This window comes from Peromyscus maniculatus, chromosome 3 (genome assembly GCF_049852395.1).
Source record: "Peromyscus maniculatus bairdii isolate BWxNUB_F1_BW_parent chromosome 3, HU_Pman_BW_mat_3.1, whole genome shotgun sequence".
Taxonomy (NCBI): Eukaryota; Metazoa; Chordata; class Mammalia; order Rodentia; family Cricetidae; genus Peromyscus; species Peromyscus maniculatus.
The window spans coordinates 51,684,337-51,706,832 of record NC_134854.1 but is presented as its reverse complement, the minus strand read 5'-3'; the positions used below and the strand labels follow the sequence as shown (position 1 = coordinate 51,706,832).

Genomic DNA, 22,496 nt, shown 5'->3' with positions numbered 1-22,496 from the left:
GTCTTCCTCTATCAACCTCCCCTGCCTTTCTTAAGGTTCTCTCCCTGAACCTGAGCTCACTAATTCAGCTAGATCTGTCTCTACCTCCTGAGGCTGGGATTACAGGGACACATCACTACACCAGCTCTTCGCGTGGGTGCTGGGATCCAAACTCAGCTGTTCACCTTTCACAGCAAGCACGTTACTCAGCCAGCTCCCTAGCCCCTGACCTTTTCTTCCAGAGAAACAGTAAGGTGAACTCCTAAGCATTTGTTACAGTTACTTCCTTCACAGGTTGGCAGAAGTAGATCAAGGGAGTACAGCATCATTTCATGCAGTTCTGAGTGTTTATAACTCCGTTTCAGAAAGAGCTTGGAGAAGCACAGGGAAGCCAAGGGGGTGCTCAGGCAGAGGAAAGAAGCTGGAGAAGGCGGCACCGGCTGGTGTGAGGACACGAAGACGCAACCCTGCTGAAGAGGAGGGTCGGTAATAACAACAGCGTTCATCTGCAGGCACCACACTGAGAACCTGCTGCCCAGGGGGAGGGCGGGTCTGCCCAACACCAGCACTTCACGGCAATGAGGCCTCGCAGTACCTACGGCAGGGCCCAGCTCCCCCGGCAAGGCTGTGGGCTAAGTGTCTGCTGCCCAGTGACAAGTAATGCCGGGCAGCCAAAGGCACCCGCCGTACTTAAGTGTAGAGCTGGGCTGGAGCACACTGTAGCCCGCAGAGACACACACTGGGCATGTGCAGGGCACGCTCCAGCCCAGTACCACGCAAAGGAAAAACGAGAGGCAACGCAGAGCTTGGGCAGAGATTAAATAACCAAACAGCTGGGAATTTATTACAAAAGCTGGTTTTCTCCCCTCCCTTCCTATGTATTGTGTTTTCCCTTTATGTCAGTGACTCAATCGTAAAGTGATGAGAAGTCCTCGAGATTAAATAACAAGTCTGTCAACACATATTTTGGAGTGTAATACAAGAGGTGGGAGAACATTCCCTAACCCAATGTGAATTAGGTGTCCCTCAAAATTGCACATTTTCCTCCTAGTTTGCTTACATAATTTAAAATGTATGTACAGAATGACCTTAAAGTATTGATTCATATAGAATTCAGTCTGGAAGACATACACACTACCACCTTCTAAAAAGGACAGGCCTCCGGCCCTAACAATCCACTAGCATGATTCAATACATACATTTCACACCCTTGCAACAAAGAGTCTTTGCCGTGTTTCTAATCCTAGTCATCTTCTGAGGTAACTCCAGGAACCGGGCTGCGACAGAGACCACTTTTCCAAGAATAAGGCTACAGAGCAAGGCTTCTCGGAGGGTCTTAACGTCCCCAGACTGTAAATCTGAGGTTGGAAGCTCCACGCTGGAATGTTCGAGATAAACTTACAGTTCATGAACAGAAGACTACTCCTAGGAGTGAGTCAAATGTCAGTGAAGTCGGAGAACAAGCTGACGACCATTCTAGAGAGGACGAGGACCTCCAGAAGCCACAGAGTGACCGAGCCACAGCACAGTGACGTCATCTTCCAGCCTCGGTAAGGTACACTCTGTCCAAGGCGGGGCCGCAGCTTCATCTGGCCTGAGCTCGGATTCACGTCTTCATGGTGATGCCCTCTCTGCACACTGGCTTTCAGAGGGTCACCCGGCGGTCTTCTCATCAAACCAGCTCGCATGACTCTGCCTCCTGTTCACTGAGCCCTTAATTAAGGCTGACGAACAAGGGCCCAGGACCAGAACATGTCCGGTTAACGGGATAAGATGACAAGCCCAACAAAGAGGCTGGCAGGTTCCTTTTAGTACATTCACAAATATAGTAAAAAATGGTCAGTAACGGCTCTAGTGTACAAAAATAATTCGACAGTGTCGGGGGCAGTGGGCAGTGGGCAGGACGCCTGACGAGCTGAGGTTCCGTCGGGCTGGGAGGACTCCACACGCCGCCGGAACCGAAGGCCTCCAGGCCCCATGAGCGTCCCATCCGTTCTCCCGTGGGCACCGATCACTCACTCAGTATGTGAGCTTGTCTCCTTCGCACAAGAGAGGACACTTCCCTCACTATTAACGGTGAGATAAACAGAATTGTACAACTTGTCTGTGGAGAGAGAAAAGTTTTAAATGAACAACAACTTACTTTTGGTAGAGCACCATGATTTGAACATTAGCGATGGATTTGAGCAAACACATTCTGACATCACAGAAAGAAAGCTGTCTGTCTTCGGTGAATTAGAAAACAACTTTTGAAAATTAGAGTTAAAACCACAAACACAATGTCACATCAGCTGTCAAAAATAAATAAATAAATAACTGAAGTGTGCCACTACCATGGGCAAAACAAGTTCCTAGAGCCCAGAAGAAAGTTGGGCTTCTCCTTTCTTTTTTAAAAATTTTTAAATTTTTGTTTGTTTGTTTGTTTTTTGAGACAGGGTTCTCTATATCACAGTCATGGCTATTCTGGAACTCACTCTATAGACCAGGCTAGCCTCAAAATCACAGAGCTTCCCCTGCCTCTGCCTCCCGAGTGCTGGGAATAAAGGTAGGTGTGCACCACCCCACACCTGGCAAACGTCAGCTTCCTTACGGCAGATCCGGGTTTTCACTTCAATAGTTCTGGTAGTTTCGCATCAGCAGGTACTTCCTTCTGGTTAGCAGATCTTTATAAGGCTTCTTATTCGTTTTGTAATGTATTACTTAGTGGGGGGAGAGCGCGAGCACCCACGTGTGCAGGTGTGTGTGTGTGTGTGTGTGTGTGTGTGTGCAGGGGTGTGCAGGGGTGTGTGTGCAGGTGTGTATGTGTGCGCGCATGTGCAGGTGTGTGTGTTTGTGTGTGTGTGCGCGCGCGCAGGGGTGTGTGCGCGCAGGGGTGTGTGTGTGCAGGGGTGTGTGTGTGTGCAGGGGTGTGTGTGTGCATGTGCAGGTGCCACAGCACATGTGGAACTCAGAGGACATCTCGGAGCAGTCGGCTACTGCTACTGCTAACGTGCTACTGCTACAGCTTGGCTGGCCTGCAAGCTGTTGGATCGTCTTCCTGTTTCTGCCTTCCTTCTCGCAGGAGGAGTTCTGGAGTCCCAGAGGTGCACCACATCTGGCTTTTTATGGAGAGTCTGGGTATCGAACTTGGCTAAAGGGCTTGCGCTGTGGCCTGGACTTTCACTGAGCCATCTCCTTTTCGTTTGTTTTTGTGGGGCTGGGGACTGAACTCTGGGCCTTCAGCACGCTGCAGCCCTAGCCCACAAATGGATCCTGGAAGCCAATGTCCTTTTTCTTTAAAGACAAAGTCTTCCAGGCTGGCCCTCAACTCATAATCCTCCTGCCTCTGCCTCCCAAATCTGAGTCATTAGAAGCTGGAGAAGAGAGCCTAGGGACTTGCTCGTGTTGACCTATCCTGTTCCTCCTTGGGACAGGCCGGAGGACAGCTGCTTAGAGTCAGGTGACAGTGGCCAATTAGGATGCCTGGTTTCAAGGCTAAGCCATCCGCAGACGAGCTCAAGCTGACCTGACATGAGCATTGTCCCCTCAACAATACAACAGAATATGTCACACGCCTTCTCAACAGAAAGCAGCATCTTAGAAGCAGGGCCTTTCTGGCTGTTTCTCAGAAAGCCCAACATCTCAGCCAAGGCTCTGGAGCTGAACACCTGCCCCTGCGGACGGTGTTAATTAGAGCTCCCTTCTCGGTAACACTGTTGCCTTGCTGCAGAATTCTCCAGCCCTGTTTAGCAAGCAGCCAGTCAGCAGCCCAGAGGAGCACACTGATTAATGGCTGGCGAGGGATGAGTAAGTCTCTTGCTTCTCTGCAATTGTAAATGGCCACACTCATTAGTCTCAGGTCGGGACAGGCAAACTCAGGGGCCTGGGGCCCCTTGAGAAAAGAAATGAGTCTTCCCAGCCTAATCAAATGCTACTTTTCACCCTAAAGTCTTTAAAAGGAATCAGCAATTTTGTTGGTTTCAAGTAGTGATGAAATCAAATGTTCTAAACTAAATAGGAAAACTGGTTAAAGAAAAAAGCCCACGCTTACCATGAGAATGAAAAAGTAGAAAACCCACATCCATCCTAGGTTGTCTTGGATCAAAGACACCAGATACTAAAAAAGAGAAAAGGAAATTATGATATAATTCTTTATAAATTAACAAGATGAGGGCTGGGGACATGGCTGGCTCTATTTGATAATGTTTAGTTAACGTTCTCAACGCCCTGGGTTTGACCCCCAACAACATGTAACTATACATGGTGGGGCATGGCTGTGATCCAGTGCTTGGAAGGTGATCAAAAGTTCAAGGTCATCCTCTACCACATAGCCACTTTGAGAACAGCCTAGGCTACGTAAGACTGCCTCAAGAAAATGGTGGGGGGTGGGGGGATGGAGGGGTGGTCAGGAGCTTGCTGCTGAGTCAGACGGCCCCACCGTTAGCAGCACTGGCTACTCTTAATCATAACCACCTGTCTGTCACTCAGGAGAACCCATGCCCTCCTCTGGCCTCTGCAGGCACCAGATAACTACACACATTCATGAAGGCAAAACACTCATAAAATAGAAATCAATGAGATAAAGTAGTTGAAAAGGAGATTAGACAGGACTACTTTGGGAAATCAGGAGCTGGGGTTTCAATAACATCTTGTCGTTTACAAAGCTCTTCCACAGACATATTCCCTCCCATTTTGAGACAGGGTCTCACCATGCCCAGGCCGGCCTGGAACTCACACTGTCAGTCTGAGTGCTGGTAATGACTACAGGCTTGGCCTGCCACCCTGGTTCCGTGTGCATTTTATTACTGGCTCATTCTGTACAGAACTGCAGAAGGAGCTGTATGCCAGAGGTTTGCTCTTCAGAGGAAGAACAGCATCCTCGGTGCCTCCTGCTCCCTCCTCATCTCCTGGTGGAAGGTCCTAGAGCTGATGCTTTCAAGAACAAGCTAGCTCCCCAGCTTTTCTTTCTTTCTGTTTCCCTTTTCAGTGTTTCCGAGGCACAGATTTGCTGTGTAGGCCTCAGCAGCTGGCAGCTGATAAGTCAATGAGAGCGACCTCAAATGCCCTTCTCCCTTCTCACCACACTATCTGTTCACCGGGTTACTATGTTACCAACCTCCCACAAGATAACTCCTTCCCTTTACTTTCTTTTGTTTGTTTTGGTTTTTCGAGAAAGGGTTTCTCTGTGTAGCATGGCTGTCCTCACTTTATGGGATCTGCCTCTGCCTCCCAAGCGCTGAGATTAAAGGCGCACACCATCACACCTGGTCTCTCTCTCTCTCTTTCTTTTTCAGAGCTGAGGATTGAACCCAGGGCCTTATGCTTGCTAGGCAAGCACTCTACCACTGAGCTAAATGCCCAACCCCCTGGCTTTTCTCTTTATTTCCAATTATTGAAAAGAAGCTAAGAGCACTTAACCCAGCGTTCTCTCCCTCCCCCATTACAGGAATATCTAACATAAAATTACCATTTTACAGTTTTTTAAGTGTATGTGTGTCCATGTATGCACAGGTATGTGAGCTTGTACCCAAGCATAAAAGCTGGAAGACGGTATCAGGTGTCCCCCTCCATCACAATGCCTCTTCTTTTGAGGTTTCCCTGGGCATAGGGATCAGATTTTCTCAGCTAGGCTGGAAGCCACCGAGTCCCAGCAATCCTCCTGTCTATGGCTCCCTCAGAGTTGGGGTTACAGGAAAGCCTAGGATTCCCAGCTTGTTACCTAAAGGCTAGGATCCCGATCGGTCCTCCTGATTACACAGTGGGTGTTCTTCCCCCCGGGGCCACCTCTCCACTCCCTAACTGTAACCATTTTAAACACACAGGTGGCAGCATCAGTTAATCACAATGATACACAGTCACAACAGCTACTTATTCCCACATCGTTTTTATCTATACCAAAAGCTCTGTGAATCACAGCGCCCACGACCCTAGCCACTGGCAAGTTCTATTTTGTTGTTTTCTTCTCCCCAAAGCCAGGGTCTCACCCTCTAGCCTAGGCTGGTCAAACTCATTCCTTAGTCTAGGACAGCCTTGAACTTATGGTAATCCTCTTGGAAGTCCTAGTCTTCCAAGTGCTGAGATTACATGCATGTACCACCACACCTGACTTAATAACTTCTAATTTACTTTCTAAAGCTGTGAATTTGCCTACTGTAGATATTTCATGTAAATTGTTTTTAATTTCGCATTCATTTAGCAAATTTTCAAGGTTCAAACATACAGTAAGCACGCATCAGCATTTCATTCCTTTTCATGGATGAATAGAATTCCACTGAATGTATATAGCACATTTTTTAAAAATCCATTCATTTGTTGGATACCTATTTCAACCTTTTATCTACTATGAATAATATTGTAATTTTTTGGGGGGGAAGAATACCCATATTTTCCACAAAAGTTCCACCATTTTGTTTATGCTCCTATCAGGCTCTGATTTTGCCTGGACACAGGGATGTGAAACACGTGAGTGCCTGGTCCTGTGGAAGCCAGAAAAGGGCACTGGATCCTCTGGGACTAGAGTCACAGCCAGGTGCAAACCACCATGTGGGTGCTGGGAACTGAACCCGGGTCCTCTGGAAGAGCAGCCAGTGCTCTACCCACTGAGCCATCTCTCCAGCCTCTATTTCCTGCCTTTTAATTATAGCCACTAGGAACGAGGATCAGATCTCAGTGTGGTTCTGATTTGTATTTCTCTACTAAGGCTATTGAGACTCTTCCCATATGTTATATTAGCCATTTTTATGTATTTTTCATCAAATTTGTCCCTATGTTTTCTTTGAAGAATTTCAGGATTTTAGCTCCTAAAGTTAGATCTTTGATCCACTTTGGCCCTGGATGGCCTGGTTGCCATTACACAGCCCCGGTCGACCTTCAACTCAAAGCAATTCTGCTGCTTCTGAGGGCTGGGATTACAGGTGCACACCATCACACTCAGTTTGGAACAATCTGCTTTTCAAGGAATGCAGAGTCTGGTAGAGAGGACAGAGATCCAGACTGGCAAGTTGGCCATCATGTGCCATAGGTGTTTCCTGGAGGCATGCACCAACTGCTAAGGCAACCAGGAGGAAAAACAACAAATTCTTGAGAATTTGTTGAAATTCAGGGAAGGCAGAGGCAACACCACCACTTGGAGCAGCCCAGGGAATGGCTGAGGGCAAGGCTGACGGAGTTTTAGCCTTCAGAGTTTGGGAGGCAATGGCAAACCATTCAAAACTCCCCAAGAGGCCAGGCACGGCGGCGCACACCTTTAATCCCAGCACTCAGGAGGCAGAGGCAGGCGGATCTCTGAGTTTGAGGCCAGCCTGGTTTACAAATCTCTTGAGTTCCAGGACAGCCAGGACCATCTGGAAAAACAAAACAAACAAAAACAAACAAAAATCCCCAAGAGAAGGGATGAGCACAGTTAAGAATGATTTATTCCTGACCCACTCGCCTGACTGTGGAGGTCAGTCCGACAGTGACCCGAATTTACCGTTAGGATCGGAACACTGACGTGTCAGACGGACAGGACTAAACCAAGTAGTCAGGCATGGGAACACAGTCTATTATCCCAGGCCTCGGGAGGTGGGTCGGGGACTCAAGGTCATGCTATTCTACACAGCAAGCTCAAGGTCAGACTGGGCTATGTGAGAAACTGCCCTCAAAAAGGAAAAAAGAAAATTCCAAGTAAAATGACTGCAATGCTAATTACGATTACCTACCTGACTAACTTAGAGAGCACTAGTGAGGGACAATCTAACACCCAATGCAATGGGGCCAGAGAGGTGGCTCGGGGTGAAGGCCCTTGTCCGAGCCTGACGGCCTGAGTTCCAGCTCCAGAACCCATAGAGTGGAGAGAACAGATTCTGGCAGGTTGCCCTGCCTTCCACACATGTGCCGCATGGCATGCATGCCCCCACACATAGGCTCACACACGAAAATACCTAAGTATATAAAATAAAATGCTTGTTCACCACCCCCTCAGATGTGAAGCCTTCTGGATGGGTGACAGTAGCCCCGCCTGGTTTCTACCTCAGAGCACGCAGCAGGAATTCTTCCACTCTTATTAACTGTTTATGTTTTTGACCCTTAGAGACATATCCTACGTGGTCAAATAGCCTCAGGACTGTACAGCACTTTGGAAGCAGCATGTCTCCTGTGTGCCGGCAGAGTGCTGGGTAAGGCTGCAGGGGAACCGAACCAGGATGCCGCCCTCATGGAGCCTGCATTACTCCAGCGAGCAGACACTGATGAACATCCACTACATGGCTGGACAACATCAGGACAGTCTACTGTTCCTCACTGCTTGCTCCCACACTGACGCCAAGCATTAGCTATCAGTGATTCACCCTGCTAGTCAGGCAAACCAGCAAACCTTAAGTCATTCTGACTACTACAGTAGAACAAGAGCCTAGAGCTTAGAACCTAGAGCCTAGAGCCTAGAGCGTCTCCAGCATCCACACAGGAATTTACAGCTCCACGGGTTCCATCTCTGCACGTCTGCAGACTTCCGGAGTTCTGCTTCCCAGACGACTCTGCTACAGGATACATACAGTCACCCTCTGGGACCAGTCACAGATGTCTAGGCATGGAGAAACAGACTGTACTCAAGAGGTAGCTACACACTCTATGGTCATGTGAGATGCCTTCCATATTAGGTCTCAGGGCTTTCTGTACAGTGGTTCGCAGCACAAGAGCGCCACCTACCGTGGGAGCCAGCAAGCACATGCTGTTCTCACCTGGCCCACGGCAGCACCAATGCTCCCAGTTCCATCGACAATTCCCGTGACAGTCGCCAGAGCCTCACTGCTCCCTTGGATCAGCTCTTGGCGGCCCAAGTCTGCAGAAATAGCCGAGCTAATCATATTGGATGGTCCGCCAATAAAAAACCCTGAAGCCATAAAGAGAACAGGTTCATGTTAAAATATAATCCCTAACTCTAGCCAGGTAAGAAAAAAAATATCATCCCAATGTCTTAACATGTTGGGGAGAAACAGAAAATAGAGGAAGTGCTCTCAGACAGCATTTTCAAACAAACTGGTATCTACTTTTCTAAAATCCTTTCCTGAATGGTGTGACACCCTGGTGTATCTATGGTACCTCAGGTTCAGAACAACACAACAGAACACACAGTCTTCTTAATGCTTGAGCCACTCAGGTCAGTGAACACACTGGAAAGAGAGAGAGGGCCGCCGGGCGGGGGTGGCTCATGCCCTTAATCCCAGCACTCGGGAGGCAGAGCCAGGCGGATCTCTGTGAGTTGGAGGCCAGCCTGGGTTACCGAGTGAGTTCCAGGAAAGGCGTAAAGCTACACAGAGAAACCCTGTCTCGAAAAATCAAAACAAAAACAAATCAAAACAAAACAAAAAAAAAAAAAAAAAGAAAAGAAAAGAAAGAAAGAGAGGGCTGAGACAGCGCTGTTTCAGAGGTACAGGGATGCTATCTGCCCTGGCTCTGAGAAGGCCAACCCTGGCTGGGTGTGGCTTGGCTCTTGTAAACTGGGTCATCTTACTGGAATCAGAGTCACACATCTTGCTGAATTACAAAAATTACTATTTTTTTAAAATAACATGTTCCTTAATTGTGCCCAACTGCTCTACCTAGTGCTCAGGAAAATACTGACCCAGTTTGGCACAAGAGAACAAGCTAACTGTCCTGGACTTCCATAAGCTGGTGGGTGGAATTCCAATGTGACACCTTCCCAAGTCACTTTCTGAATCCAAATGTTTAGGACATCTGTCCACAGGGACAGCTTCTGTCACAGAGAGGGAAGCTGCCCAAGGAGGCATCGACCTGACCTCCCTATCACTTGGGTTCTACAGAGCGGAGGTTTTCGTGTCGTCCATCTGCGGGAGACAGCCTCCTCCGAACTCCCAGAGGACCAGCACAGTGAACAGAGCGGCCTGGCATACCTGTGATGGTCATCAGAAGCGCGTTGATGGACTTGTTGTTCGGGGAGCCTGTGAGAAGAGACACACAGCATGGTGACCGGAAAAGCAGGTTCGTGTGCCTCATCAACAGCGCACAGCGGCTGCATCTCCGACACCTCACGATCCCTCCAGAGACAACAAAGACGGACAACTCTCCCCGCCTGCCTCTTCGGCTTTTGTCCTGTCTGCCTCTGGCTGCAGCTCTAGCTAATGAGATGTCTAAAAGCAGAGAATGACTCTACCGTCTTTAGAACACACACACATACACACACACACACACACACACACACACACACACACACACACACACAAGGCCTGCTAATTACCATCTTCCCGCTTTTGAAACCTTGCCCCCTTTTATGGTTTTATCAGCTCTAATGCTGTCCCTCTGGAGCCGCCCCTCAAACAAAGCAATGCACTCCCAAGCAAGCTTTCCGACAGATCCACAAAGCAGGAGAGATGCCAGTTTCCTCTCCACACAAATAAAACCATGTGATGACAATTCCCAGGCACTCGGAGCTAATCCCGGCTCTCTCCACGGCTGACCGCTGACTCTGGGCAAGGGTCTACCTTCAAGGGATCAGGAACCAAGGCGGCTGCAAAGGAATACTCACGACTATAGCCAACAAGGGAGCCAACCGCCAGGAAGAGGCTGAGGGCCAGCACGGGGGCTCTCTTCTGCAGCACGTCGGAGATGAAGCCTTGCAGAGTCCCACCTGGAAGCACAAAGAGCATTGACGTCAGCGGAGCGCAGCCGTGCCTGGGCCAAGCCCTCTGAGGCAAGCTCCTCGGGGGCCACGGACACAGCGGGCTCTCCCACGGTGACGGCCCGTGGACAGGACACCTCAAATCAATCATCCAAGAGAGAAAAAAGAAAACCATCCAAACCACTATTACCCATATTTACTGTTTCCCCTACCAAATAAAGAGTGAGGTGGTCCTGGATTTTCCTCGTTTTAATTTAAAGCAGACGATGGATTAACTAAGTGAACCTGTACTCCCAGCTCCCTGGAGGCTGGAGCAGGAAGATCATAAAGCGGAAAGCAGCTCGGGCTGCCTAGTGTGAGCTTGGGGGCTCGGCCTCAGCACCACCAAGTTTAGGGAGACACCTCACGAGCCATCGACAGAGCCCCTGAGCTGCATCTCCAAACCAGCTTCCTTCGAACGTTCGTTCGTTCGTTCGTTCGTTCGTTCGTTCGTTCGTTCGTTCGTTCGTTCGTTCGTTCGTTCCTTCGTTCCGCACCAAGGCACCTTTAACTTAGGAAGGCACGGAGTGGCAGGTCTCAGGGTGTCTCCATCACCTGTGGCTCTGGACCTAAGACTGCCAACAGCTGAGTGCAGACATAATGTCCGTGTGCCACCTAAGGACCTACTGCGCAGTTTGTGTGCTCAGGGTGGCTTGGACTTAAAGTACCTGTGTGTATGTAAATATCACAGAGACAGAGACTTAGGTAAGGTGGGGCCATAGTGTGTCATCTGTTGGTCTTATTTAAAAGTTTATTATTTCCTTGTTTGTATTTCTGTCTATACCACAAAGCCACTGGTAAAATCTGTTATAGAACTAGGGTTATACATATTTGCTAGCGCGTACAAAGTCCAGGGTTCAATCCCTAGCCTGGAAAAATAAACTAAAATAAACTAAAATTGCTGTATACAGCAGGGCAAGTGCAAACACACACACACACACACACACACACACACACACACACACACACACACACACACACACAAGGGACATTCCTGCTCTTCCTTCCTCTCACATCTGACAATCTGCCCAGGAAGGTGCTGTGTTTACTTCCTTGGCCAGAGACACTGGGACAGCAGAGGAAGCCAAAATGAACACATTCCCACTCCATCTTGAATCTCTCACAAAATCAGCTTCAAAGGCAAGCCACCCCGAGAGCATACAAAGGGGCTGCGTTTAAAGAGATCCCCGAGTGTTCCCAAGACAAAAGGGCCGATCCATCAACCACAGACTAAGAAAAGACAGCCGATGAATCACAGCCGTCCGTCTCAGGCTGGCCTTCCTCTCTATGGACTTTTTGTTCTCACACGAGTGTGCGGGTTTACTGGTAGGGTGGCTTGGGAGACGGCTGTGGGGCAAGCCGTAAAACTTCAAATGAAGCAGGATCTCCTAAGTCCGGAAGGAGGTGCACACGCGCGTACCTACAATGCCTCCGACGTCGTACCAAATGGACAACTTGTCGGCTTCGGCTTCCTTCCACCCGAAGTTGTTACTCAGATAAAAGGGCAGCCAGAAGAAGAAGGAGTAATTCACCAGCTTCAGGCAGGCATAGGCCAGGGAGTACTGCAAGAAAGTCACAGCTGTCACCACGCAGCGGACAGCACAGCCTGGGACCTCCCTGACTGGACCCGGAGGCCTCTTCTCCTGACTCCCACTGCTTTCTAAAAAGGCCTTAAAATAAATAAATAAATAAATAAATAAATAAATAAATAAATAAATAAATAAATAAATAAATAAATAAATAAATAAAAAAATCACATACAGCTTTTTCTTCACTATCCCCAGTTTCTCTCCTATCATTTCCCTGGCAAAAGCAAGCCAGTGTTTGGAACCCACAAAGCAGTGCGCACTGTAGCCACATTTCTTTATTCAGACAAAAGGCCCACGGTATCCATGCTGCCAACCCGCATCAGCTACAGACAAAGCAGCCTAGCAAACATCTCAGCTCACGCTGCAAGCAGTCAGACTTTCGTGGTTCTCTTCCTACCACGTTAATGCTGTAAACTATGGAGAGTAATGTGACTCAGTCACAGAAAGACATCCCCCTGAGGACCACTTTCATATTAGAGCTTCCAAAAAGCCCTACATCCCACAAAGGAGAGCATCTCTGGTGGGCCAAAAAAGGAAGGGATGTGCTCAGGACTGGCCTCCTGGCTCTCTTTTGAAAGCTGCCTTAAGTGGGTGATGGCTGAGACTCCTGTATCCAACACATTATTACCAGGAAACCCTGACTATTAGCATCAAAGGGGAGGCGGAGGCAGAGGGCTGACTTCAAAGGGTGTCTGGCTAGTACACTCCTGCCCCTGAGCGCCAGCTATTCCCCAGGTGCCACGTGTTTTAAAAGAGCCTCCCTGGCAGGGCAGCAGCCACCCCGTAGAGAGCCAAATCTCAACCAGCGGAGCGCTCTGCCCACAGCCTGCTCCCAAGACAAAGGCGCGGGTTAACTAGACTTCCTTTCCACCCTGCCCCTGCTGGAGAACAATGGCTCAGGAAGTACAAAGGAACCAGCAAATGAGTTTCTTGTTTGGTCACAACAAACCCAAGTTCTGTCTCAACCAAAGCAACTACCAGCCAAATGCTTTAATAACCGGAATTCAGACAGGCTCTTCCTAAGAACAGGGCTACAAGCACCGGGGCTTCCCCGACACGTCACTGTCCTGGTTCAAGCATCACAGGGTTGTGTCACACTTACATTGACTGACACTTGACTACCTGTTGGGAGGGTTAGGCTTTTTAGCAGACAGGCACAGGCAGAAAGGGGGCTGAGAGGGACTGAAAAGTGGGGGTGGGGGATGCATACGCATCAGGAAAAGAGGTGACAAGAACAGGTGCTTTGTCGACTACACAAAGAGCCAGTGTTCTAGACCCAGGCAAGACGGGTGTCATCTCCAGCCCACAGGAAGGGGAACTGAGTCACAAGGACGGGTTGGGTGACTTACCCAGGTCTCACAGAAAGTTAGTGGGCAAGCTGGAAACACAAACTAGGCCTCTTAACTTCCACTCCAGTGGTAGCCAGGCACCCAAAACATCAAGACAGACAGACTGCCGCAGAAGGGGTTCGCCTCAGACGGAGGTTTTCCTGACTGCAAAGGTTGTGGAGACACTGGGGTGCGATACCAAGAAATACTGAGTGTCTGTCCTGGACAGGGTGACTCCCCACTCCCTGGGGTGACCAGAAGTCACAAATGAGGCAGAGAGTGAACCGTCCAAACCCTTCTGGGTCCACGTAAATTCAACAGACTCAAAACACATGTTTAAAAACTTGTCATTTTTGCCTTTGGAGCTGCATGCTAGATCAGGGTCAGCAGGTTCACGGGTCACATCTGGCCATGCCCATCTGCAGCTTCTGTGTGCTACAGAGTCAAGGGATTAAACTAAGATTTTTCAGTTCCCCCAGAGCTACAAATATTCAGTTGTCATGGCTCTCAGGGAAGCGGAGGGATGCTACACAATCTCAAATACACGGGTAAAATGAAGGCGGCTTCCCTGGCTGACTGTGGAAGCAGACAGGCGAGTCCTTACCGGTATGACTCCAGGGAGGCAGCAAGCCTGGTGAAAGCTTATTGCCGTCACTTGGGTGGCAGCCCCGTCCTCTTGGATGGAATAATTTGGCTCATATCCATCTTCCTCTTCAGCACCACTAATGAGGGGCCTGTGTGAATCCTCCTCCGAGCCTTCTTCTGCCTCAATACTTGGGAGACCTGGGACAGCACCAACAGTGACCATTTACAGAGCACGACCTGTATGCCTAGGCCTGCGCCAGGCTCCCATACACCACCGCTTACAGAGTCGATGCTGTTGTTATTTTCCTTGTGTAGAAGACCCAGCTAAGGTCCAGAGACCAAGGACAAGCAAAGCCAATTAAGGCCCCAGAGCCTGTCACTCAAAGCTCAGAAGAGCTGCACACCCTTCTGCTCCTGTGGCTTCACTTGTACACACTCCATATTTAACCACAAGAAAATATCAAACCGAATCAGTTTCTAAAGGAAAAGAATCCAGTCTCAAGATGTTTCTTTCTTTCTTTCTTTCTTTCTTTCTTTCTTTCTTTCTTTCTTTCTTTCTTTCTTTCTTTCTTTCTTTCTTTCTCTCTCTCTCTCTCTCTCTCTCTCTCTCTCTCTCTCTCTCTCTCTCTCTCTCTTTCTTTCTTTCTTTTTTTTTTTCTGAGACAGGATTTCTCTGTGTAGCTTTGCGCCTTTCCTGGAACTCACTCTGTAGCCCAGGCTGGCCTCTGCCTCCCGAGTGCTGGGATTAAAGGCGTGCGCCACCACCGCCTGGCTAAGATGTTACATTCTTAGCCAGTGTCTCAGTCTCATAAACCGTCTACAAACATTCGGTTCTTCTGTACTCGTGAGCCTCACTCTCTCAAACCCCTGCGGTGGTAACAGACTTGGCTGTGACCGACAGGATGCACAGGGCGAAACTCTTCCTTGAATGCCCTGAGAGCAGCGTGCAGCTTTCCTCCAGGAATTCCTTCCCTGTCCTTGGACTTCCCTCAGCTCCTAACAGTAAGGTATTCTGAACGGAAGAGATGGCTTCTCCTCACCGATTTCTTCTGGTGACACCAGCAGTCCAAAGAAGATGACGACCCCGCCAGCAAACTGCACAGTCGCGGTCACCAGAAAGGCATACTGGAGGAAGAGAGAGAGGGCTGAGGTGGTTCTTACACAGCCGTGTTCATGAGACACACGACGGGGGTCGGACAGGAAGGGCAGGGGACGGGGAGGACTTCGGTACCCGGGGCTTCCAGGCTAGGCCCCAAGCCAACTGTTCTTACATGTGACTCCCCACTGCATTTTCCTAAGGACATGGTGAGGCTCACAGAGGACCGTGAGGGTCCCCTGGATACTAAGTGTCACTATTAGGATTGAAAAATCAGGATTAGTCCCCCAAATCGCAATCTTTTCATCATCCAAACTCCTACAAAGACATAACATCTGCCCTCGAAGATATTATACCCAGCTGAGGGGATTAACCAATACCCAACACAATACGAAAAGGTGGCATGAAGCTAAATGAACAGGAAGACCCAGCCCTAGTAGAAACAGAGAGGATTCAAGAGGAATCAGGTAAAAGCAGGCTGACACGGGAGATGATGTTGTTTAAGGACACGGTGGAGAATCCTCTCCACCCCAGGGGACGAGATGCTGGCACCCTGGGGACGAGATGCCATTCACTGTATGCCTGGGGAGGGCTGCTGCCCAGGACCACAGCGAAGAGAACCGCCACGGGAGGCGGATGTCGGGATGAGAGACTCAATGGCCAGGCTGCACAGCCGTCTTAATGACACGGACAATGAGACAGAATTTTTAAACAATTGAACAACAAAATTAAAGGCGTATTTCCAGATGCTAGATCCAGGAGCAGCACAGGAATGAGTGAAATTCACACTTGAACCAATTAGTACAATCCAGGTGTGACAGATGTAAAAAAGTGGGGGGGGGGGGGGGGTGACTGTGACAGATGATGGGCTTCACCTGGACCAAAATACCTACTCTCTGAAGGAGCAACTTACTTTTAATCACTTAGGTTTCTAACTGGCGATCTAGTCAAGAACATAAGCATTACAGTGTGGAGTAAATCCCTTCTGCCCGATCCCTTCCCAACCCATCCAACTCTCAACTGCCCGAACACATAAACGCTGCCGCATAGTTTTTGTTCTCCAGGGGCCGTTAGGAAACACACAAGCTAATGCAATCACCACTCTTCCTTTCTCCAAAGGGCATCTCGGGGCACACTGCCTGGCCTGCCTGCTGTCTGTGAGATCTTCCCAGTGTCTTGCTCTCTTTAGTTAGAGGTTCTGATCCCAAAGTCACAGCTGCATGGACGGCATCCTCCAACAGGTGCATCAGAGTTTAAATACTTCCCTGTCGGCTGACATTGAACGTCAAGCTTTGGCTCTGATACACTGTGTTGCAGTAGCTGCAGATAACACTTGATGTACACATGTGTGCACATTCACAGGTGCCGACACTTCCCAGAGGTGGACCAGCCTGGTCAGGGCCGCCGTAACCTGACAGACATTGCCAACAACAGCCATGGCCATTGCTTCACAACCTCAGGGTCACAACAACTTACCAACCTGTATTTTACCAAACCACTAAACACACAATATAGTCTTTCTGTCGTTCCCTTATTTCCTTAATTTTCTATAAAAATAATTTACTGGTTTAAAAAACCCCAACTGTACCTTCCCTAACTTTCAGACAATCTGCATGCTTCTTATTCTTCATTCCCACATAGGAACATTAGAAGGCCGAACAAAGGCTGCTCAGCTCTCCCCACACCCAGGACTGTAACAGAGCCAATGAGCCCAGCTTCTTGTTCTGTTGGCTTTAGGGACCATGTTCTGGGAGTTTCACTTCTGGCATCACTTAGACTCCTTGGGATATTTGGGATGGATGCCTAGGGCTTCTTGGCCATTTGATTCCTCAGGAATTCAAAGTAGTTGAAACAATGCAAATAATTGGCAACATCTTGTGATGATACTCCCAAAGGCTCAGAGGTCAGAAAGGAGGTGACTGTCTTTATTCCTCTTTCTGCGTGAACAAGCTTACTTCAATTTGAGCCTGCTGGGGATCCACTACACCACCCTATTCAGAGTCTGCCAGATACTCAGCAGACTGAACATGCCCCACCCCAAAGGCTTCCTCCCATCTGCATGGACTTTAGTTGGCTGTGTACCTGGAGATGGCTCTCCACACCCACGATGGACCACTGGCAGCTGGGCTGCCAAGGCACACACCCACTCTTGCTCAGTACTCATAATTTTATCTTTTCCCTTCTTATATAACATTCTTTTTTTTTTTTTTTTTTGGTTTTTCAAGGCAGGGTTTCTCTGTGTAGTTTTGGTGCCTGTCCTAGATCTCACTCTGTGGACCAGGCTGGCCTCGAACTCACAGAGATCTGCCTGTCTGCCTGGCTCTGCCTCCCAAGTGCTGGGATTAAAGGCATGCGCCACAGCCGCCCAGCTTGAATTACATTCTTGAAAGACTTCCACGCTGGGCTACCACTTGAGCGTTAGTGTCCATCACACAGCCCAAGGCCCCTGCAAACCAAGTTAGCTTCCTTCTGTCAATAACAAGACACGCCGTGGCCTCTTCTTGCCAGGCATGGGGATGCACGCCTGTAATCGTGGCACTTGGACAGAGCAAAGAGGACAAGGAGTACTTCAAGGTCACCCTGGATTAAACAGCAAGAGCAAGTGTACACATACAAACCGTGAAAGAAACACCCACCTCATAGCCATACTGCAGAACAGATGAAGCCAGGCACGCTCCCAAAATATTGCCCACTGAAGCACAGGCACTCCAGAGACCAAAGACAACTCCTCGGCTAAGAAGAACAACAGAAAAACCAAGACAATGCGTCAGGGATTCTACATGCAGACAAAATGAAAAATGGCCAAAACAGTGAAGGCGTGCACTACAAAGAATCAACATTCTATTTAAAGTTTTGAAAAATATACCAGAATGATAAAAACAGATTCTTCTAAGATTTAATGATATTACATTTTCATTTAGGGGTTAGACGTTTAATGCAGAGGCGGAGCGCTTGCAGAGCAATAGTGAAGTCTTAGGAACTGAAGAAAAAGAAAAGAATTGAAGAAAAGAAGCCAGGTATAGTGGCTTACGCCTCTGATCCCTGCACTTGGAAGGCTAGGGTCGGATTGCAGCCAGTTCAAGGCACCCATGCTACATGGCAGGACCCTGTCTCGAGAAAAACAAACACAAAAAAAGATGAAATGCTCCAATACTATAAAAATACTAAAACCCATCAAGGGGGTCATGGAGCGGGTAAGTTCCAGCACTCCCAATCTCAGTGGACGCCGTGGATTACTGTTAAGGTTCCCAAGAAGTCAGCGTCTAAAGCAGTACTGGCCAGACTTGTCTCACTGCAGCTGCTTCTTTAACATCAGTCTGCCAGGCCCGTGTGAGGCCAGAGCAAGAGGATTACAAGTTCAAGACCAGCCTGGGCTCTAGAGTAAGACCCCACCCCACAGGCTTCCTCCCATCTGCACGGACTTGAGTTGGCTGTGTGACTGGAGATGGAAGGTCCCTTCAGAGGCTCTGCACACCCACGAGGGACCACTGGCCGTGGGCTGCCGAGGGGCACACCCACTCTCACTCAGTACTCATAATTTATCATCTTTTCCCTTCTTGCATTACATTCTTGAAAGACTTCCACGCTGGGCTACAACTTGAGCGTTAGTGTCCATCACACAGCGCAAGGCTCCTGCAAACCAAGTTAGCTTCCTTCTGTCAATAACATCACACGCCGCGGCCTCTTCTTGCCAGGCATGGTGGAGCACGCCTGTAATCATGGCACTTGGGAGGCAGAGCCAGGCGGATCTCTGTGAGTTCGAGGCCAGCCTGGTCTACAGAGTGAGATCCAGCACAGACACCAAAACTACACAGAGAAACCCCTGTCTCCAAAAAAAACAAAACAAAACAGCTAAAGCACAAAGCAAGCCTGGATCCTTCAACTTTTCACCCTGTACACTCAGCATGCCTTCTTCCAGGATGGCGTGGAGGATTCATCAGCAGGTACCTTCCTCCCTCCTGCAGTTACACACACCACACATGCCAAGTCCAACCTACTCTAACATGAAGGTTGAGGGGTAGGGAGGTGCTGTAAGCCCGCCCCAAATTGTGACAACATCTGAATTAGAGCCCTCTTTTGGTGACCAAAGACACGCCACATGAATATCTTTTTCTTCTGTGCTAGCAGTATCTTCTACACGCTACACACGTGCTCTACTACGGGGCAATGCCCCCAACCTTCAAGGCGGAGGTTCCTTACTGTTAATGCAATGACAAGGAAACCATAGAGCCTCAAAATACGGCAAAGGACTAACCTCAAAGGAACATGCATAATGGATGGCATTCGGGTGGGACTATTACAGTTTCTAAAGGAGAGAGGCGTAAGAAGAATGAACTGGGAAGTACGGCCTTAGCAACGTGCCTCACTGGGTGTCCACAGAACATCACTGAGGTCCACACACACTCTGCCGCGGACCTTCTATCCCAGACCTGCTCTGTCTAAAACAGAGACAAGATGAGGCATGCTCTAGAGCACCCAGTTCAGAGTTCGAGCAGACTCAGTGACCCAACAGTAGTGCAACCAGAGGAAGGGGCGCCATACCCAGCCTTGCCAAACCAGTTGCCCATCACAGCAACCACGCAGGGCCAGCCAGTGGACTGCAGCAGGCCGTTCACGATCCACAGGCCGCAGTACAGCCACTTGTTGTAGAAATGCAGCCACTCCGTAAGGGTGCCAAAGACAAACACCTTCAAGAGAAGGAAAGAAAGGGACATGCGGCATCACACAGACACTTTCAACACACCCAGCTGCTTTTCAGGATACACGAAAAATCTATCTGTGGGGTGGGCAAATGGCTCAGTGGGTAAGTATGCTTGCTACGAAAGCACGAAGACCCAAGTTCCAATCCCTTTTAAAACTGGAGTGTGGTCTCGTGTCCCCTTGTAACCCAGTGCTATGTGGGATGCGAACAGAAAAATTACTGGGGCTCACTAGATGCCAGCCAAGCTCCAGGTTCAGTGAAAGACTCTGCCTTAAGAAAATAAGTGGGGGGGGGGGGAGACGCTGGAGATATGGCTCAGAGATTAAGAGCACTGGCTGCTCTTCCAGAGGTCCTGAGTTCAATTCCCAGCACCCACATGGAGGCTCACAACCATCTATAGTGGGATCTGGTTCCCTCTTCTGGCCTGCAGGCTGAACACTGTCTATACATAATAAATAAATAAATCTTTAAAAGAAAGAAAGAAAGAAAGAAAGAAAGAAAGAAAGAAGGAAGGAAGGAAGGAAGGAAGGAAGGAAGGAAGGAAGGAAGGAAGGAAGGAAGGAAGGAAGGAAGGAAGGAGAAGGGAAGGGAAGGGAAGGGAAGGGAAGGGAAGGGAAGGGAAGGAAAGGAAAGGAAAGGAAAGGAAAGGAAAGGAAAGGAAAGGAAAGGAAAGGAAAGGAAAGGAAAGGAAAGGAAAGGAAAGGAAAGGAAAGGAAAGGAAAGGAAAGGAAAGGAAAGGAAAGGAAAGGAAAGAAAAGAAGTCGGATAGTGAGAGAGCAAAACCCACAATGTCCTCCACTGGCTTCTGTATGTGCACACCTGCAGGAGTGTGCGCACGCACGCACGCACACACGCGTGTGCACACACACACAACACTCCCTTCAACTTGAATCTTCCACTCTAGAAGCAGAGGCCTCATTTTCCATCTGCTCCCTTACCCCCTCTGGGAATGGCAATCTCCAGAGGGCCAAAGCACTACACGAACCCACATGTGCATGCTGGGTCAGGACGGAACCAGGCACTGAGCACCAGGACTGTCCCATGTAAGCCAGATGTTGCTATGGCAGCTACTAAGTTGACTCACTTAAGTGAATCCTATCTATCATCTGCTGAATTATTCAACAGCTTCTATCATGTGCCTGGTTTTTTCCAGGCATTTTCTCAAAGGGACATTTTATTTGCAGTCGAAGTCTATTTTGAGAGGACTTGGCATGGATAAGTAGAATACTGTCAGATCTCAGTTGTAAATTCTAGAATAAGCAAAACTACAGGGAAAGAAAAATGGTCAATGGTTGCCCAGGAGCAGAGAGAGGTAGTCACTCAACCACGCTTGTTTGTCGGGACAAGACTAAATACCTACAGGGTTTATATATACATCTGAATGTTTTTAAATATTAAAAAATATGAATATAAGTGCAGTTCACTGGCTCATAAATAAAGTGCTTCGATTTCTAAAATTTTAAGAAATGGCAGACATTGAAAAACTGAAATAATCAGAATCTGACTAAAGTCTAGGAGTTGATTCAATCGGTAAGAACCCTCACTGGCAGTAACAACGGCTGACTCGGATGCTGCCGCGCACAGCATCTCACGTGTGTCAGGTGCCATTCCAAATGGCCCTCATACAGACAGACACACATGGCCCTCACGGCACCCGTGGGAGAAGGGGGTCTGCACATCCCCTTTGCAAATGAGGAAGGGGAAACACTGGAGAATCTGAGTCAGGAAACAGGAGAAAGAGGTGGCGGACTAAGGCTGTCCCGGGCTAGGGTCTGTGGGCTTACTCTGGAAAGCAAGACTGAAGCCTACGCACAAAGGGGGGAAATGTGAGCCAGAGCCCGGGAGAGGCCATGAGTGAGTCCCGTCAGACAGAGGTGCAGAACCAGGGTGTCACCTGGCCACACGAGGGCCATTTGAGGCCAGAAGAATGAGAATAAAAGCGCTGGATAGGAAACAGTGGCCGGGTCAGGGAATCAGAATGTGTTAGTCTGTCTGCAGCCAAGGCAGGCAAGCGAGCATGACTGAGAGGCAGCCTGAGACCAGGCTGAAGAGAGCCAACACTACGCTGTTTATCCAGGCTATGGGAATCCAGGAAGGATGACAGGATTCTTGCTTTAAAAGGATGTGCCTCAGTGAAAGACACACAGGAAGACAACATGAAAACCGGTCTCATTCCTGCACTCTAGATGGAGATGAAAGGGCTAACTAAGAGTCTAGAACATCTGGTCAAAGTAGTAGCAACTGCTTATTTTTAAATTTTAGTCACAATTAGTGTGTTTATGATACGCGTGTGTGAGCGGGGCACACGCATGCCAGAGTGCACTCACGGAAGGAGGTCAGGGGACAACTTTCACGTGTGTCTCTCCACCCACCGTGGGGTCAGGGGACGGACGTTAGGTCATCAGGTTTGCTCTTGAATCTCTAAGCCATCCGGACAGCCCAGTGATAACCACTATAACCATAAAAATCTTCCAACTTACCACAAACGCAGAAGAACACATGCCGAAGGACAGAACCCATCGTAAATTCAGCCGGTCCCCAATGATGCCACTGATGAAGAGGCCCTGGAAAGAGAGCGTTTCAT

At 48.9% G+C, this 22,496-nt stretch overlaps 1 protein-coding gene across 5 annotated transcripts in view; it reads right to left on the bottom strand.

The window, feature by feature from the left end:
* Positions 1 to 796: 796 nt before the first annotated feature.
* Positions 797 to 22,496, bottom strand: part of Slc37a3 (solute carrier family 37 member 3) — a 40,806-nt gene continuing 19,106 nt past the window's right edge. For 3 of the 5 annotated variants that reach the window (XM_006990408.4, XM_076566452.1, XM_076566453.1), the window contains exons 5-15: positions 22,393 to 22,476; positions 19,753 to 19,898; positions 17,847 to 17,943; positions 15,155 to 15,239; positions 14,134 to 14,312; positions 12,033 to 12,174; positions 10,481 to 10,582; positions 9,849 to 9,896; positions 8,676 to 8,827; positions 4,010 to 4,075; positions 797 to 2,083 (exon numbers count right to left, since the gene is read on the bottom strand). In XM_006990408.4, the coding sequence (XP_006990470.2) occupies positions 1,991 to 2,083; positions 4,010 to 4,075; positions 8,676 to 8,827; positions 9,849 to 9,896; positions 10,481 to 10,582; positions 12,033 to 12,174; positions 14,134 to 14,312; positions 15,155 to 15,239; positions 17,847 to 17,943; positions 19,753 to 19,898; positions 22,393 to 22,476 (1,194 nt within the window). In that variant the 3' untranslated portion in view covers positions 797 to 1,990. The remainder of the gene's footprint in view (positions 2,084 to 4,009; positions 4,076 to 8,675; positions 8,828 to 9,848; positions 9,897 to 10,480; positions 10,583 to 12,032; positions 12,175 to 14,133; positions 14,313 to 15,154; positions 15,240 to 17,846; positions 17,944 to 19,752; positions 19,899 to 22,392; positions 22,477 to 22,496) is intronic. The other 2 variants (XM_076566454.1, XM_076566455.1) reach the window with 1 other exon arrangement.